This window comes from Cebus imitator, unplaced genomic scaffold, assembly GCF_001604975.1.
Source record: "Cebus imitator isolate Cc_AM_T3 unplaced genomic scaffold, Cebus_imitator-1.0 Scaffold117, whole genome shotgun sequence".
Classification (NCBI taxonomy): domain Eukaryota; kingdom Metazoa; phylum Chordata; class Mammalia; order Primates; family Cebidae; genus Cebus; species Cebus imitator.
Window position 1 is genome coordinate 682,019 of NW_016107432.1, and position 18,167 is coordinate 700,185.

Below are 18,167 nucleotides of genomic sequence, written 5' to 3' on the forward strand. Positions count from 1 at the left end.
AAAAAAAAAAAAAAAAAAAAAAAAAAAAAAAGGAAGAGAGGATCAGATAAGTATTTTGAGAGTTCTTAGGAAAATACTTACAAGGCTCAAGCTCAGATTGAGAACTCTTATGGAGATAAAAGAGAGACAGAAAGCTATAGCACAATTTGATTTGCTTATGTATTATATATGCATATGTATGCACAGTAAATGTTCTCATGTTATCTATATGTAACTACTTTCATGCCACCAGCTACTACTTAAAGGTTATAGTTTTTTTTACCCATTTATTGGGATTTTTTTTTTTTGAGGCAGAGTCTCGCTCTGTCATCCAGGCTGGAGTGCAATGGCATGATCTCAGCTCACTGCAACCTCCAACTCCTGGGTTCAAGTGATTCTCTTACCTCAGCCTCCCAAATAGCTGGGATTACAGGCATGTGCCACCACACCTGCCCAATTTCTTTTAATAGAGACAGGGTTTCACCATGTTGGCCAAGCTGGTCTTGAACTCTTGGGCTCAAGCAATCCGCCCACCTCGGCTACCCAAAGTGCTGGGATTACAGGCACGAGCCACCGTGTCCATCCAATTAGGGTATTATTTAGAGATAATATTTCCTCTCCTATACATACTGAAGGTGCCCAAGTATGGCCAAGGGCAAAATGAACTCACATTTACTATTATGTGCCAGGATTTATAATAGATACAAATACTTCATTAAAGTATCCTAATAACCTGTAAGATAGGTATTAATATCTTTATTTCCATATAAGGAGATAAACTGAGATGCTAAATTTCCTGCCCAATACACACAACTGTAAGTGGAGAAGCTGTATTCCAACCAATATTATTTTTAAACATCCCTGTAGGGACAAGAACGATGAAGAGAAAAAAGCTGATAAAAGTCTATGTAACAGAAAGAATGAAGGCTATGAAGTGTTAGAACAAAGGAAAACAATAAAGTCACTTACCTAGTATGTCTTTGTGAGTGTAAAAACGTGTCTTAAGTGGCTTGTATTCATGGATCCGTGTGAAGGTTTTTCCAAAAGGGGCTGGTGGAATTATTTTGTTACAAACAGCACAGCAAACAAAGTTTGTGTAATCTGAATTTCTGATCATAGTTAAATATCGTATGTCTTTTCCTATTTACAGTTAAAATAATCTTAGAATCAGAAAAAGACGTTTCAAGAAAAGCTGAAAGTTTAAGAAAGCTGGAAGAGGTTCAGGGTTTTAGGATAATGCTAGAGGCTGGTAAGGATTAAATTATTCACATGATTAGGCAGTGGTTATGTGCCTAACATTAAAGAATGGTACTAAAAGCCCCTGCCATAGGAGGTATGGGCACCAGATTTGGGAAGATTTAAGCAGTTGCTCCTTCTCAGACTCTAGCAATAAATTGTTAACTTACTTAGCAACTGTTGCTAGGTAAGACAAGCTTTGCTCATAAAAGTAACTTCAAACAATGACAAAAGGGAACATGATACAGCCATTCATTTTCCAGATACTTTCTATATTAGTTTTCTGTTGCTGCTGTCTTACTCTGTTTTCTGTTGCTTATAATAGAATACTTGAAACTGGATATCTTATAAAGGAAATTATTTCTTACAGTTTGTGGAGGCTGAGAAGTCCAAGGTGGAGGAGCTGCATCAGGTAAGAATTTTCTTGATGGTGGGAACTCGCTAGGGTGGTACAGGGTAAGACATGGCCAGGGGCTGAGCTCTCATGCTAGCTCAGGCCTCTCTTCCTCTTCTCATAAAGGCACCAGTTCTCTTCCCATGAGAACCCATTAATCCCTTAACCTGTGAATACATTCACTCACCTCTTAAAGCCCCCACTTCTCAATATTATCGCTTTGGGGATTAAAGTTCAACTGAGTTTTGCAGGGGCCAAATATTCAAATCATAGCACCATTGTTACAAACTAACACAAACTTCATGGCTTAAATGTAACACAAATTTATCCTCTTGCATTTCTGGAGATCAGAAGTCTAAAATGAGAGTTAGGGACTAAAATCAAGTTGTTAGAAGGGCTTGTTCCTTCTGGAGGTTTCAGAGGAGAATCTGATTCTTTGCCTTTTCCAGCAGGCCATTCATATTCCTTGGACTCATGGCCTCTCATCATACAGTCTTTTCTCCCCATGCTTCCACGGTGACACTGTCTCTTCCTCCGATCTTCTGCCCTGCTTTAAGGACCCTGGTAATTATACCAGGCCCATCTAGTTAATCGAGGATAACCTCCCCGTCTCAAAATCCTAAACTTACCCATATCTGTAAAGTCTCTTTTGCCATATAAAGTAACATATTTACAGGTTCTAGAGATTAGGATCTGGACATTTTTGCAGGAAAGGAGAGTAACAGTCAGCCTACTACACTTTCTTTTAAATGGGTTTTTAAAGAATTAATTTTGTTTAAGGCCAAAAACAGAGGTAGATTAATTTCTTTTAGGTTTTTAATAAACGTGATGTTTTGATGCCATGGTAGTAAAACTGGGATATATACACTAAGTCAGCATTCTAAATTATAAAACCTGGTTTTAAAAAATCACAGTTAACTAATTTGTTCCCGTAATTTTAGAAAAAAGCCATAGAAATTCTGCCTATCACAAAAATCTGTGCAACTGATTACACCAAGTCATTTTTAAAAATTGCCTGACAATGTCATATGCTGCATCTATTCGGGAAGACTATTTTATAATAGGTGAATGCCATCAGTGAAATTAATTTCAACAATATGACTCCCATAGGGCCCTGAGCTAAGTGTACCACAAGTTACACTATAATTTGTAGTGACACATACGGCCTGATAACTGACTGATGACTTTAAGTAATTATCAAATTGTGCCAGGTGTGACTTCGAGAAAAGGGTTAACTGGGACTTGGAGAGGAGTTAAAAACAGAGATGAATTTGTAGTGAGAATGGGGACTACTGTGTACACACAGTTTGTCATCTGGATTGAGAACTGAGGCTATTTGTGCCAATGACTTTCCTATGTGTTACTAGAAATTCTTGCCCAGATGGGAGGGTAACTAATTGGCCTTAATTTGCCTGGGACTATCCCTGTTTTAAAACTGAAAGTCCTGAACTGTCTTAGTGTCTGGCAAATTGGAAGAGTTGGACCCCCTATGGAAAGATAGGGCTATAAAATCAATAAATAATTTCAGTGTTTGCCTTAGGAAATCCTTGAAAACCAATTTATCAAATGGATAGCTTGCTGATCTAGGCAAACAGCTCTTTCATCGAAACATGAGATTATTCCCCTAGGCAAAGTTAAAAGTTCACTTAACATTTATCAAACAGTTTACTAATCAAGACTTGCTTCAAGATCTCATCTGTTATGTCAGGTACCTTGCCCATTCTCAACCAGATTTCTGCGTTGAAAGATCCTTCTTTAATCACTTGAACTCAGACCTCAAAACACTTTAATATCTTCGCCTGACCATTCCCTTCTTAAATACAGCTAACTTTGTAAAAGTGGTATTTCCCCTTAGTGCAGATTTAATAAGCTTAGTTTTGTTTGATCATCCGGTTGTTCTGATGGTCTTTTGGGGGAGCTGGCAGTTAACAATCCTTTATATAATTCTGTTTTAAAGTACAGGAGTGTTTTTCTATTTAAGATCTAAACTTACTTTTAAGGGCTAATGTGGCTGCTTTATTATTATGTGGACATTTATACACAGGAGGTGGTATAGTATGGTGAAAAGATCCCTAGACTTTAGAGCTAGAAGATATAGGTTCCAGTCCTTTCTGAGAATCACCATGATCTTTGGTAGATCTCTTAGCCATTCTCAGGCTACTGTCTTAACCATAAATTGACAGGATTGGATCAGGTGAAGTTCAATGTTCAGAATCTTCAGACTATTTAAAAGGTGTTTTATTTTTGATGGCTATACCCTAATTCAACAGAGAAAGGATGAAAATATCAACACATAGCCAGGTAGCCTTTGACACTTGGCATACACAAAGACTGTCCTACAACTTGTAGCCACTCTGTAAAAAGTATCATAGTTAGGTAATTGTTCCTAAAATTCAATATGATTCTCTCCTCACACTACTTTTCACAGCTCTGTGCTTGACTGACTCTAGTTACTTTGGTTCATTCACATACACGTTACATGACTTAAGTCTGTACCTTGTACAGTTTCTGCTGCCCTTCTGCCCTGCAATTTTTTGACAGTTCACGCAACTAATACCTCCTCTGCCACCAAACATCAACTTATTGTGTTGAATAGTTAAAAATTCTAAAAGGTAGCAATGTAACATTAAATGCATAAGTTAAAAACAGAAGTTCTGTGACAACCAAAATACATAGGGAAACCAAAAACAAAAGACAATCTTTAAATGAAAAGGCATTTTGTTTCACTGAAGTGCATTTTAAACTATATGAAGTACATTATACAGAGAGGCATAGCAAATAAATATATAAATATTTGGGGCTCAGTAGTAAAGATTTGATTTAGTTCCATGCAAATTCAATTAGTTAAGTTCTTTAATATTTACAAATCACACATAACTACATTTTCATGTACCTTGCAAAACCACAATAAAGTATGACAAATTAAAAAAAGCATTGATAAACTCTACCTGTGCTGTTATTATTACTTGGTAATATTAATAACAACTGAAGCAAAACTTCAGAGGTGAGATTTACTACTGAGGCCCAATTACAACGATTTGGAGAATTAGATATACATCTAGAAATGAAACAGGTCCAGAACCCTTGTGAGAAAGATTTGAATTGTATAAGGCAGAATCTGGCCAGACATAGGGGCCCAGCCTTGACCTCTGTCCTAGGTCCCTGCGCCAGGTGCCAGGACAGCCAAGGCCTTTCTACTGCCTGCCTCCAGTGGGTGCTGATTATGGGGCTGGGCTTTGTTTAGACTCATTTGTAGCCTCATTTCTGTCCCCACTTCCATAAAAGAATGCTTCAGAGAATAAGAAACATTCTGAAAAGAAAAAAACAAAAAGGTCTGCTGGCATATAAACCTCAAAAGAAAAAAAAAATTTGTAGGGTAAACCTGGTGCAATAAGGAGACCTTATCTATTGAGTAGTTCTAGTTTTTAAATTAACTGTAAGTACACTTGGTTTTATGTTTATAACAGGTAATATTTAGTTGCGGTCAAAAACATCATACCTCATTATAACATACTTTTTTTTTTTTAAAGAAAAACTCCAATTACTCTGGGATATTATTTTATTTAAACTTTATTTTAGTAGCTGAGTGGAAGGATCTTTTTAATTAAAATAAAATTCTGGACCAAAAATAGCTAAAATGGAAACTGAAATATATGAACCATTTGTGACACTATAAAACCTACTTGTCAGAGCCAACTCAGTTTTTCATATCTCATATTTTTAATACTGACTTCAGGCTTTAAAATTTCTATTTCTCTTTTTTAAAAATGTAAGTTCTATGCCAGGAAGAACATGGTTATTTTGCAAATAGCAAAATACAACTAAACTCTCATGACAGCTGCACCAGTGTAATTAACTTAAAATATTTAAAACATCATGCAAATTTAACAGCATGGTACTTTCATTATACAGAATTTAATAATTAACAAAAACAACTTCTATTCTCATGGCACTTTTATAAGAGGATTTAAGGAAAGAAAAATATTATGAAGCTCACTCTGTGAAAAAAGAATGAGATAATGGCTGCAGCTGTGAAAGGACAAAATTTATGACAGTTGTATGGTTGCAATTGCTATCTTCTCTCTTCATTAGCATATTCTAGAACAAGGAACATGATACTGCACACTCATAGTCTTTCAGTTGAAGATTTCAGAGTCCTTAAAAAAGGTCCATCTGCAGTAACCAGCACTACTAATCCCATTTAGATGTTTTCCGCCTCATGTAACTGTGCCCCTCACTATCAATAGCTTCATAGAGGTCCTTTTTATTCTCTTGTGTTGCATGTAGATAACCAATATATGCCACGCAAAGTGAAAGAGTTACCAATCCAAAAGCCATTACAGGTTTGTTCTGTCAAAGAAAAAAAAAAATTATAAAGCTTTATTAAGGCTAACAATTTGAGGAGACTCAAATAGTTGCACTTTCCTCCTGAAGTGCCACATCTTTATTACAACACTAGCATAACCATGGCAATTTATTCCGTTCTTTATTCAATTAGCTAAACTACTGATTACCTAGAGATTACAGAAGACTCTTGCTTCTCCTCTCCAGTCTTCCTTCCATCTACACCCTGAACATCTCAGACCTCTACCTTCAGGAAGGTGACAGCTGGGAAAGGACTGGGCCAGAACTGTCAGGGAACTTCTGAGTTTTCAGTGTTGAAGTGGAGGAGCTGCTTAACCTCCTGGGTCCTGGGACCAAGTCTCTCATTTGCAAATCTCATTTTATTAGGAAGTGAGGAATGAAGTACACATGCTATTCTTCTTGCCCAAGTCATGAATAACTGGCAAAAATCCTCTTATATATTAGGCACAGAAATAATGATGACGTATACACTCTTCACCGGGAACCTACTCTATTACCTCAAGAAATTTAGTGATTGGAACAGATATTACGCTGTTAACCTTGATTTACTCTTGGACAATCCAAGGCCCTAAGAGGCAAAGTGATGCTTTCAGTTTAAAACCCACACACAGTAAAGCTGTGTTGTTGTTGTTGTTGCTGTTTTTAAGAGATAGGATCTCACTCTGATGTCCAGGCTGGAGTGCAGTGGTGCAATCACAGGTTACTACAGTCTCAAACTCCTGGGCTCAAGTGATTTTCCTACCTCAGGCTCCCAAGTAGCTGGGACTACATGTGTGCACCACCATGCCTGGCTAATTTTTTGTATTTTTAATAAATACAAGGTTTCACCATGTTGGCCAGGCTGGTTTCGAACTCCTGACTTCAAGTGATCTGCCTGCCTCGGCCTCCCAAATTGCTGGGATTAACAGGTGTGAGCCACTGTGGCCAGTCTAATTTTAAATTTTTTTGTAGAGATAGAGTACCATTATGTTGAACTCCTGGCCTCAAGAGATGCCTCTACCTCAGCCTCCCAAAGTATTGGGATTGCAGGCATGAGTCATGATGCCCAGACCAAAAGAAAAAAAAAAAGCTTCTAAATATAGAAAAGATATTCACAACTCAACTCCAGAGAAGTATTTTATGTATTAACTTTGTTATTCCTGAAACTGTACCTTAGACCCTTTTCTTCACATGTTCACACTCAAGAATTTGCCTTTCTTAGGTCAATGTAAATGCACAGTAGTGATACAAATAATAGTTTCTGCTTCTGTCACCATACCTGCTGTACCACTACTGAGAAAGAAAAGAAACTCTTTAACAGAGGAATGTAAGCTCCCTTTAAATTACCGGGCCCAGAGAGGCATTGGAATGAGATAGTAATCACGTCTTGAGCTAAGTAATAATTCTGAAGCGCTTGCTATGTGGGTTCTGGACTGACACCACCAATAGTTATGCATTAACCTTACAATGCCATCCACTAGACATCATAACTTATATCCTATAGTTCAACAATGCATAGTCATTACTAATCAATATCATTTCTGTAAACCAATGAAAATTACTGAAAAGCAACTTTTGTACTTGCCCCCTCTCCTAATTCATCTTTTTTCTTAAAAACTCCAGCCTCTCCTTTGTTCTCCAGAGCACTTCCCAAGGTTACTGTGAAGTGTTTCCCAGGCTGCAGTCCTCAATGTTGGCCCAAATAAACTTTCTACCTATATTAATTTGCCTCAGTTTCTTCCTTTAAGTGACATTTCTATTTCAAATCTTAATCACAGAAGAATAAGGGTCAAACTTTTTCACTTAGATGAACACCTAAGAAAGAACACAGACTAAGCAGTTTAAATGTACAATTCTTGAAATGCTTTTAGCAATTAAAAGAACACATTAGTTCAAAGCTTTTAAAATATTTTACCTTGATTTAATGATCTGATTAAGTTGACCTATTTAGCTTTAAAACAGTTTACACTGCTAACTATGTTAATAAAATTCTAATCAGATTCAACACACTTAAATATTTATATTTTAATTTGATTTTATGTTTATTTTAAAATAGTATTTACATTTATTTAAAAATAAACTTCAGCCAGATGGGCATGGCGGCTTGTGCCTGTAATCCCAACAATTTGGGAGGCTGAGGTGGGAGAATCGCTTAAAGCCAGGAGTCGAAAACCAGCTTGGGAAACATAGTGAGACTCCATCTCTATAAAAAATTTTAAAAATGAGCCAGGCATGACAGTGTGCACCTGTAGTCCCAGCCATTCTGGAGGCAGAGGTGTGAGGATCACCTAAGCCCAGGAGTTTGAAGCTGCAGTGAGCTATAATTGCACCACTGTATTACAGCCTGGGTGACAGAACCTCTAATAAGGAAATAAATACATGAATTTCATCAAATCAAATGTTTTGGAATTTTTCACAAAGTATCTGTAATATTGCTTAGATAAAAACATTACCTACCGACTGGAATTACAGTCTGTAAGAATGGTCATATTTTCATTTTGGTTTCCTTGCTTAAACAGAAGGTCTTATTTACCTTATAGTAACTAATCAAACAACAAAAGTTGTCTTCAAATTAATGCAACTAATAAAATAGTACTTTAGATAGTTTTAGAAGCCGATCCACTAAAGTACAACCATTTTCTTCAAATATCCTCAAAATATTTACTTTTATATTTGTATTTATATGTGAAACAACATTTTCAATCATCCTTCCACCTGCTTTTAGTCACAGAGAAGTCTTATTTGTCAACATAAAATTTCCAGGATAAAACCAATTACAAGAAAACTAGAACTTTCTATTTCTGACAGTCTGGTTGAATTAAACATAAAGCCTTATCTTGGATGTATTTCTTACAGGTTTAATGAAGAGCTCTGGATTCACAGCACGAAATAAGGTTGTTGTGCGCACCCCTCTAAGCCCTGGGCTTTCAAAGTCTTTCCCTTTGGGTGCTTCTCTTTTGAATGTTGGAGGCTCAGGTGCTGAAGACATCTTGATCAATGATGATTTATTATACCTAAAAACAAAACATGTTTTTTCCCTTCATAACTGTGCTCCTCTAATAAATTTATTTAAAAAGTCATTTTTTTAATCATGCATGTTGCAGGGAATAAAAAGTCATTCTTAAATTATTTATTTGAATTCTAACCCAGATACATACCAAATGTGATTGTCAATTATCTTATTACTTTGTATAATGCACTTTGTAAATGGTGCTTTAATTTGATAATTTCATTCATTATTTTAATTTTCATCTCAAAAGAGGTGGGCAAATGTTGTTTTCCTACTTTTCAACTGGACTGAGTCACATCATATCACATGAAACCAGGATTAAGAGTAGGTGAGGCCAGTAGGTTATCCATTCCCTTCATTTCCTTGTTTTCCCGCTTCCTCACCTTTCAACAGCCCCTCCAGAACACCAACCTGAGGAAAAGACCAGCATTCCTTTGCTCATTATCTTCTCCTACAGATTCACTCCTGGCCAGTTTCCCCCACTGCTCCTCTTTCTTCCTCCACTAGCCCACCTACAAACTCATTTTCCCAAGCAGTGAGGATAAGGAGCTGTTTGTACTCACTCCTCCTTTGCCAATCAACAACTTTCTGGGTAGGACATGCCCTGCTATCTCCTTAATCTGAATATCCTTTTTTATCTTAGTTACTCTAAATCTATCCTATTAAATCCAAGTGTGTCTTCTGACTTCTGGTTTTCCTAGCTGAAATGTCAGTAGTTTGAAAGTATTTTTCTCTTCTAGGTATTATTAGGCAAAAGCTTATTCTTATCATCTCTGCCATCTAATGCTGGGATGAGAGGTGAGGGTTGAAAGAGAGGAGGTAGAGATAGCAAGCTTCCAAAGATGGACATTAATAACAATATAGTAAAATTATTTTAGGAGAAATGCTGCAACTCACTATATAGTAAATGTTATAAAAGAGCCAAACATTCATATTTAGACACACATTGGGGCTTTGTCTGTACAAGTATTCTTTTTTTCTTTTTTTGAGACAGTCTTACTCGATTGCCTAGACTGGAAGGCAGGTGCAGTGCCCCAATCATAACTCACTGCAACCTGCAGCCTTGAACTCCTAGGCTCAAGTAATCCTCCCACCTCAGCCTCCTAGGTAGCTAGGACTACAGGCATGCACCACCACACCTAGGTAACTATATTGTTTGTGTGTGTGTGTGTGTGTGTGTGTGTGTGTGTTTGTGCGAGCGCGCGCGCGTGTAGGGGCAGGGTCTTGCTATGTTGCTCAGGCTGGTCTCAAACTCCTGGCCACAAAGCAATCCTGCCTCTGTCTCCCAAAGTGCAGGGATTATAGGCATGAGCCATGACACCTGGCTAGTACAAGTATTCATTAAGCTTACTATTTTATAGACTTTATAAAATCAATATTTACACAACTTTTTAGTTAAGGAAAAAACTAGGAGCTTGCTTTTTCAAAATCCTTTGTGTTACAGTAGTCACTAAATATACATCTATACTACTTAACTGGGTATGTACCTAAAGAGGAACATCTGCTTGAAGAAAAAGGAATGCTCTAGACACTTTCTACACTTCCAAAAACTTCAGAAATGTTCACTGTTGCTGGTTCTCTCACTTATTCCTCATGCATATTATGCTCATCATTGTTGCCTTCTTCATTGATATCACCATGGCTTTCTGGTTCAATTTTTACATCAGTTAGCACTCCTGTAGCAACTTCAGGATTTGATAACTTGGGAAATAGTTAAATTACTATCTGTAGCCACATCGTCTTCAAAATCAAACTGGGACATCAATGACAGTAGCAGTTTAGTGCTAGATTGGTTCAAACACCACGTTTGGCTGCAGTCTTCTTCCAGGAAGACCTCAGGGGATTCCACAGGAATCATGCCTGTTTTCTGCTAATACTTCATGACTGAAGATAACTTCATAGATCATCAGGTCTCCACAATCATGTCAATAGCTTATTCAAATTGCTTTTCTCCGTTTTCTCTTCATCCTCTACATTTAGAAAGAGTTGTTCCAGCAACTGCTTTCAGAAGTGAGCTTTCACTGTGCCAATTTTATCCTGATTCAATGGCTATGTGGTTCAATGGGAAAAACTCAACCCATACATGATCCAAGTGTGGGAGTATGTTGTGGGCAGAGCAATTGTCTGTCAGCAAGAGGATACCGTGTATTGCTCCTTGCACTCCCTTGTCAATCTTTATCAGCCATTCAGTAACACATTTCTCCTTATTCAGGCATGTGTATTGGCTTGGTAATCACAGGGGAACATTTCTGAAGCACTGAGAGTTAGCTAACTTGCCAAAGACGATTGTTCCAGAATGCATTACAGTAGAATACACCAATCATCAATCTCTGTTTATTTCCTTTGCAAAGTCTACCTTTGGCAGGAAGCATATGATAAGGTAACAAGGACACCTATTTCATTAGCATTTAAAACTCCATTCAGGCTGGGCAACGTGGCTCACACCTGTAATCAGTGTTTTGGGAGGCAGAGGTAGAAGAACTGCTTGAACCCAGAGTTTGAGATCAGCCTGGGCAACATAGCTAGACCCTGTATCCAAAAAGAAGCAAACAAACAAGCCATTCGAGCTATAACCAGCAATTTGTTTTTGTCTTAAAATTTCTCCTGCACATAAGTTAATAATTTTCTCTACTGAAACAGTGTTTTCTTCACTACAGGCAACTTGTCAAAAAGATTCCAGAATACACCTGAAGTTTGTTCAGGCAGCCTGCACTTGCTTGAAACTCATCATGCCTGATAAGGTCTGGATGTTTGTCCCCACCAAATCTCAAGCTGAATTGTAATCCCCAGTGTTGAACTGTAATCCCCAGGGTTGAAGGTGGAATCTGGTGGGAAGTATCTGGATCATGGGGGCAGATGCCTCATGAATGGCTTGGTGCCATCCTTGTGGTAATGAGAGAGTTCTCACTCTGAGTTCATGTGAGATCTGGTTGTCTAAGAGTATGGCACTTCCTCCCTCCCCTCTTGCTTCCTGTCTCACCATGTGACATGCCTGTTCCCACTTCATCTTCCAGAACTGAAAGCTTCTTGAAGCCCTCACTGGGGGCAGATGTTGGCACCATGCTTCCTGCACAGCCTGCTGAACTGTTAAGCCAATTAAATCTCTTTTCTTTATAAATTACCCAGCATCAGGTACTTCTTATAGTGATGCAAGAACAGACTAATGCAATGCCCAAGGTTGGCAAAAATCCAATGCTTTCTACAGCATAGTTACGTGCCCATTTCTTGCATGAACCCAATACCATGCAAAAACAGTGACAAAAGAGACCTCACATTCACTTTTGCTTTAGTCCTAGACACCCTCTTTAAATGTTCTCTTCAATCTTGGCTCAATTTTTTAAAACTGTGAACAGGAGGTGTAGTGGCGTTAAATTCCTTTGCTATTTCTCCTGTCTTGTGGCAGCAATCTGCTGCTTCTACTATCATCATTTTTTTCTTCTAATAAGTACTACTGGTGATTCATCTTTCTTCTCTTAGCCATGATGGTATTTATAAATCATGATGGGTTTATACATATATTTAGAATTTAAGTAACAAATGTTGGCCACCAGGTGCCTACACCAGGTGTCAGTGATGCTTCTCCCTGTGCTAAAAACTTGTTTGAGTATAAATGTGGGTGCTATAGTTTGGATATTTGTCTCCCAAACCTCACGCCGAAATCTGATCTCCAATGTTGGAGGTAAGGCCTAGTGGGAGGTGTTTGGGCCATGAAGGTGGATCCTTCATGAATAAACGAACACCCTCCCTGAAGGAGGGAGGCGATCAAGTGAGTTCTCACTCTATCAGTTCCCTGGAGAACTGGTTGTTAAAAACAGTCTGGCACCGCCCTCTCTTTCTAGCTTCCTCTCTCTTACCATGTGATCGCTGCGCACACCTGATCACTTGGACCTTCCACCTGAGCCCCTCACCAGAAACAGATGCTGACACCATGCTTCCTGTACAGCCTGCAGAACCATAGTTCCTCAGAGCATAGTTTACCACATATACTTTGTGTGGATGATAATGTGCCATGAATTGAGGATTGATGAACTCACTCTACAACTGATGTCCAAAATCATATAAAATTATGTTATATATAATTATATATTAAATTTTTATAGTATACATAATTAATATAAATTATATATTAAACAATGATTTATTGTAATATGTAATTTACATTATATATTACTCTATATACTTTATATACTTACCTGGAGTATATAAAATTATATACTGTATATAATTTTGGATTTCAGGTGTGGAGTGAGTTAATCATCCCCCCAGGGAGGGCATTAATCTATTCATGAGGGATCTGCTGCCATTCGTGTGTGTGTGTGTATGGGGGGAGGCGAGAAAGAGACAAAGGCTAGTTACAGCTAACAAAAATGTCACTATTTTATAATTAAATGGATGCAGTGATGCTGTTATGAAATTCAACCTATATGAAATATGTCTGTAAAAAACTATATAGTTATACAGTATTCTAACACTAATTGTGATGACTTAATTTTAATTGTAAGATTGCTTTATCTCCTTTTTTCCTTGACAGAACCTATATTTCTTTTGTAATGAATCAATAAAATAAGTAATCAGGGTAGTACTTGTTATATTGAGACTCCCGGACACCCACATTTACCTTAATAAATCACTGTTTATGTTCAACTCTTTGCTAGAAATGACAGAATATTTGGACTGGAAACTCACATGTATATTTTAAAAGATTTAATATACCACAATTTCACTGTTATTGACACTTCCTGGAAAGTATGAGAATAACATTTTCTATTATTTATCATTCTTTTATTAGAAGTGGGATAAAACAGCTCAGTTTTATTGCTGCTTCTCCTTTATGAGCCACAGTCACTGATGTTACAACGTTTCTCCCAAAATTGCATGAACTTATTTATGCCATCTATCAAACTAAGAATTTTTAACAAGTATCTGTACTTTGTTAAAAAAAATACAGGTTACTGAGACCAAAAGGGTCTTAGCAGCCAAGAATTTGTTATATGTAACTATACTTAAAAAACAAACAAAAAACCGTCCTCTTTAAATAGGAGAAAAATCTTCTGTGTTTCTTCACATGCCGGCTTACAGAGGTGTACAGGCATGGCTGAGGCAGAAATTCAATATGTGCCAGTTGAATAAATAAAACCGGCAGAATGCAAAACCTTAGTCATTTCTTCATAGATGTGTAAATTTTTTTTCGGAAAAACAAATCTGTATTTTAACAAGCAAACTTTTAATCTTGAAGTTAAAGCTGACTAGCTATTTTCATGTACAGAACTAATATAAGTTCCATTTTTAAAAGCCGCAGAACTACTCATAAGGTCAAAGTATGGCAATAACTTATTCTGACATTACCACTCATGTGAACTGTACCTAATACAAAACCAGTTAATGTCTAGCACACTTCCATCAGAACTTTCTTAGTCTTCCCACTAGTTTCTCCACCTTCTTGGCCCTTACTCTTTTTGTTTCCACTGCAGCTGTCACTCATTTATTTACCGATGATATTGGCCAATCTCTATTTATTATCACTTTGCAGATCTATTTATTTTTAAGCTGGATTTAAAAACCTCATTTACTGTGTTAAAACAGTAATCACATAAAACGTACATACACACAGGTTAACAGGAATGATGGGAACCTGGCATTACACTGCTCTTGGCTAAGTAATTTTGTGATTCATTTGTGTGCTGGCCTACCTGCGAAATAATTAATCAGGCACCCGGGGCTGTGCAATCTGCCCAGGTGCCCCACTCTTACTTCTTCATTTTTCCATCACCCACTTCTTGTTCCCTTCTTCATGCATGATTAGGAAACTGTTATTTTTCTTTTCTTTTCCATTTATCTTTTCTTAAAAAAAAAAAAAAAAAAAAAGAACATTTCACACCTGCCTACAAAAAAGGTCTAAACTAAGCTGTATTTACTTCGTTTCTCCCCGGTAAAAGGTTTTTTACCTTTTTCTTCTGTCCATCCTCCTGTGATGGAAGCATGCAATGGAAAAAGAAGCCAAGATAAAGGAGTGTCCATTCACCCAACTCCATGAGAGTCATTTACATCTTTACCTTGAAATTAGTAACACAACCTGAGAGGCTGTACAGATGGTCCTACTCCAAGAGTCAGGACTAGTCATTTCTGAATGATTTTCCCTACTTTAGTAAAATTATTGCTTGAGGGTTATTTTAGACACACGACTACCTATTCATATATTGTACATGTAAATTAGACCAAGGTATAAAGAATATAAGCATTACTTTAAGGAAAACACTTCATCTTCAAATATACATTTTAGAAATAAGCACCTCATTAGAAGATAAATTAAAACAAAATGACCAGAATCATAAAATGGTATCGAGCAGGAAACTTATGAATAATGAAAGCGTTTCATTTAAAAGACTCAGAGAATTATTAAATGGGCAAAATATTTTAATAAAAGTATAATACACTTATAGTTTCACATGCCACCACATTATCTTAATACTTAAGAAACTAACTTGAAGTCTTAATATTTAAGAAATTAACTTGAATACTTAAGACCTGGGGCAGAAAACCTTAAAAATAATTTAAATTAATTCAAACAAGTTTGGGATAGAATCAGAGGACTTTATGGCTCGAGGGAATCTAGTATAGCTTCAAATTCTCACTTTGCTACTTATAAGCTGTGTGTCTTTGAGTGACGACTCTGATTCTCAGTTTCCACTTTATAAAAGGGGCAATACTATCTACTGGATGGATAGGTACTAAATGTATGCATCAAATAAGATGACACATTTCAAAGGATGCAGATGTTCAATGAATGGTAGCTACTGTCATCCTCACCATTTAGTCTACCTCCCCCTTCTAAACCCCCTTTTGAGAAACCCAGACCCAAGAAGGCTGTGATCATCTAGGTCTCCCAATTTCCAGCCCACCAATATTTCACCACCTCACCCCATCTTACTTCTAAATTGATAAAAGGCCTTTGTATGTATAAGATATTACAAGATTCAAGAAACAAAATTATAATCACTTAAGCTTTAAAAATGAATTATATATATGCTGTTTTTACAATAAAATATACTTTAAAAAAAATGTATCTTTCCCGCTGGGCGGAGTGGCTAACGCCTGGGTGGATCACTTGAGTTCAGGAGTTCGAAATCAGCCTGGCCAACACGGTGAAACCCCATCTGTACTAAAAATACAAAAATTAACCGGGTGTAGTGGCGGGCGCCTATAATCCCAGCTCCTCAGGAGGCTGAGGCACGAGAATCGCTTGAACCTGTAAGGTGGAGGTTACAGTGAGCCGCGATCGCGCCACTGCACTCCAGCCTGGCAACAGAGAGACTCTACTTTAAATAAAACAAAACAAACAACAACAAAAAGTATCTTTCTACCTCTAGTATATACTACTTTCCCCGAAAAAAAAAGGGAAAGCCCTTGCTGCCGACAACCTGAGGACGGACAATCTGAGTCTTACCTGGCTTCCCCCAATGTCATGGGCTACGGATGGCTACCGAAGGCCTACTCAAAGACAGACGCACTGGAAGCCTCCAGAAGAAACTTCATTCAGTTCATTTCTGCACATTGCGTTGCAGGGCTGAAAAAGCACGAGTGTCCACACAGTGACAAAAGAAAAGGGGCGTCCCCTGAAAACACCACCTGTTCCCCTAAATGTGAGTCTGGTGAACCGGGACACTAAGAACTTGGAGGACAGAGAGAGTTCTCACGATGGGGGTGTCCATGGATGAAGCGCCGAACAGCCTGGCGCCCGAAAAGTGAGTCCCGGAAATGGGCTCCGTGGGGCCAGAGAGCTCCACGACTTGGGGTGCGGGTTCAGGGTGTCCACGGAAAGGCAAAGATTTGGGCTGCCTGAGAGGACGCTCCCTCCCTGTGAGGGAGGCCAGCAGGGCGGCCGGGAAGGCCAGAGACGTGGTGGTACGACCGCCCCGTCCCCTGCAGGCCGGCGCCCCGCCACCGAGCACCGCCGCCGCCGCCGCTTACCTTTCGCGGGGTCACCTCCTCACAGCCCCGAGTCACCCCACCCAGCTCCGCGTCGCCTCGCCTCGCCTTCCCGCCTGCGAGAGAGAGCGGCGGAGCGCGCCCGGCGCGGCGCCACAGCGTCCCCTACCTTCCGGAGGCTGCGACGCAGCGGCGCGGGAATGCGGGGACCAGCCCAGCGCTTGCCCCACAGGTGGGGAGGACCTCGCGCCAGTCCTTGGAGCCTGCGGGCTGGAGTTTGCAAGGGGCGTTTTTGCTTTCTTCCTTTTTTGACCTTTAGTTTTCCATCTCCCAACTTCAAATTACCTTTCAGTTCCGTGTGTATGTTTGTATAAATAAAAGGAGACATCTAGAAGTATGTCTATTTCATGAAAGCGGAATGCATTACAATTTGGGAAAGAAAGCTAGGTCTGATCTCCTCCTACCCCTATTTTAGGGGCACAGTCATTTAAGTGTAGAGTTAATACTCTGCCATTCCATTAGGGACTTGAGAGTCCAAGGTGCAGGATGTAGTATGCAGGTGCAGTTGAGACAAGAACAGACATATGAATGCTGGTTTGCACATCCTTTGCTGAGATACACGTTTGTTGGGATACACGTGAAAATGGATATGGTTTGGCTCTGTGTCCCTACCCAAATGTCCTATGAAATAACAGTCCCTTATGTTGAAGGAGGGGCCTGGTGAAAGGTCATTGAATCATGGGGCAGACTTCCCAGTTGCTGTTCCCATGATGGGGTTCTCAGAAAATCTATTTGTTTAAAAATGTGTAGCACTTCCTCCTTCACACTCTCTCTCTGGTGCCATGGTAAGACACACTTGCTTCCCCTTCCAACATGGTTGTGTTTCCTGAGACCTCTGGAGCCATACCTCCTGTACAGCCTGTGGAATTGTGAGTTAATTAAACCTCTTTTCTTTATACGTTACCCAGACTCAGGTAGTTATTTATAGCAGTGTGAGATGAACTAATACAAAAACCAAAAATAAAATTCTAAACACTACCACCACCCACCCACCCTCCGGAAAGGAATGGACCTTTGTCTTGGCCAAGGTAATGTCAAAAAACCCTGAAAAACGAGTTCAGGCCCTGATAGGAAGTGGGGTGGGGGGTGGTTGGACATGCCTCATTATACCCTCCTCCCATTGGAGTTTAGACACACAGCATTAACACTAAAATGGAGATCTTAAGACTGACAAAATAGACTGTAGCAATAAGAAATTCCAACCTGACTCAGGAATAA

The 18,167-nt window shown here is 38.7% G+C and overlaps 2 protein-coding genes across 6 annotated transcripts in view; both read right to left on the reverse strand.

Annotated features, from left to right (window-relative positions):
* CUNH6orf163 (chromosome unknown C6orf163 homolog) overlaps positions 1-3,709 on the reverse strand; it is a 26,500-nt gene extending 22,791 nt beyond the window's left edge. Inside the window, exon 1 of the mRNA XM_017538914.2 lies at positions 949-3,709. Within this exon, the coding sequence (XP_017394403.1) occupies positions 949-1,096 (148 nt within the window). The 5' untranslated portion in view covers positions 1,097-3,709. The remainder of the gene's footprint in view (positions 1-948) is intronic.
* Positions 3,710-3,831: 122 nt separating this feature from the next.
* SMIM8 (small integral membrane protein 8) lies at positions 3,832-16,990 on the reverse strand. 5 transcript variants are annotated; one of them, XM_037742150.1, is made up of 4 exons: positions 16,932-16,973; positions 14,909-14,929; positions 8,808-8,967; positions 3,832-5,959 (listed from the first exon to the last, which is right to left on the reverse strand). In XM_037742150.1, exons 2-4 carry the CDS (start codon positions 14,923-14,925, stop codon positions 5,801-5,803), a joined length of 336 nt encoding a protein of 111 aa, XP_037598078.1. In that variant the 5' UTR covers positions 14,926-14,929; positions 16,932-16,973; the 3' UTR covers positions 3,832-5,800. The 5 variants fall into 5 exon arrangements, with proteins under 5 accessions (XP_037598078.1, XP_037598079.1, XP_037598077.1 ...); XM_037742151.1 differs by lacking the exon at positions 14,909-14,929 and having other exon boundaries at positions 16,932-16,990; XM_037742149.1 differs by lacking the exons at positions 14,909-14,929; positions 16,932-16,973 and adding an exon at positions 16,408-16,527.
* Positions 16,991-18,167: the final 1,177 nt, after the last annotated feature.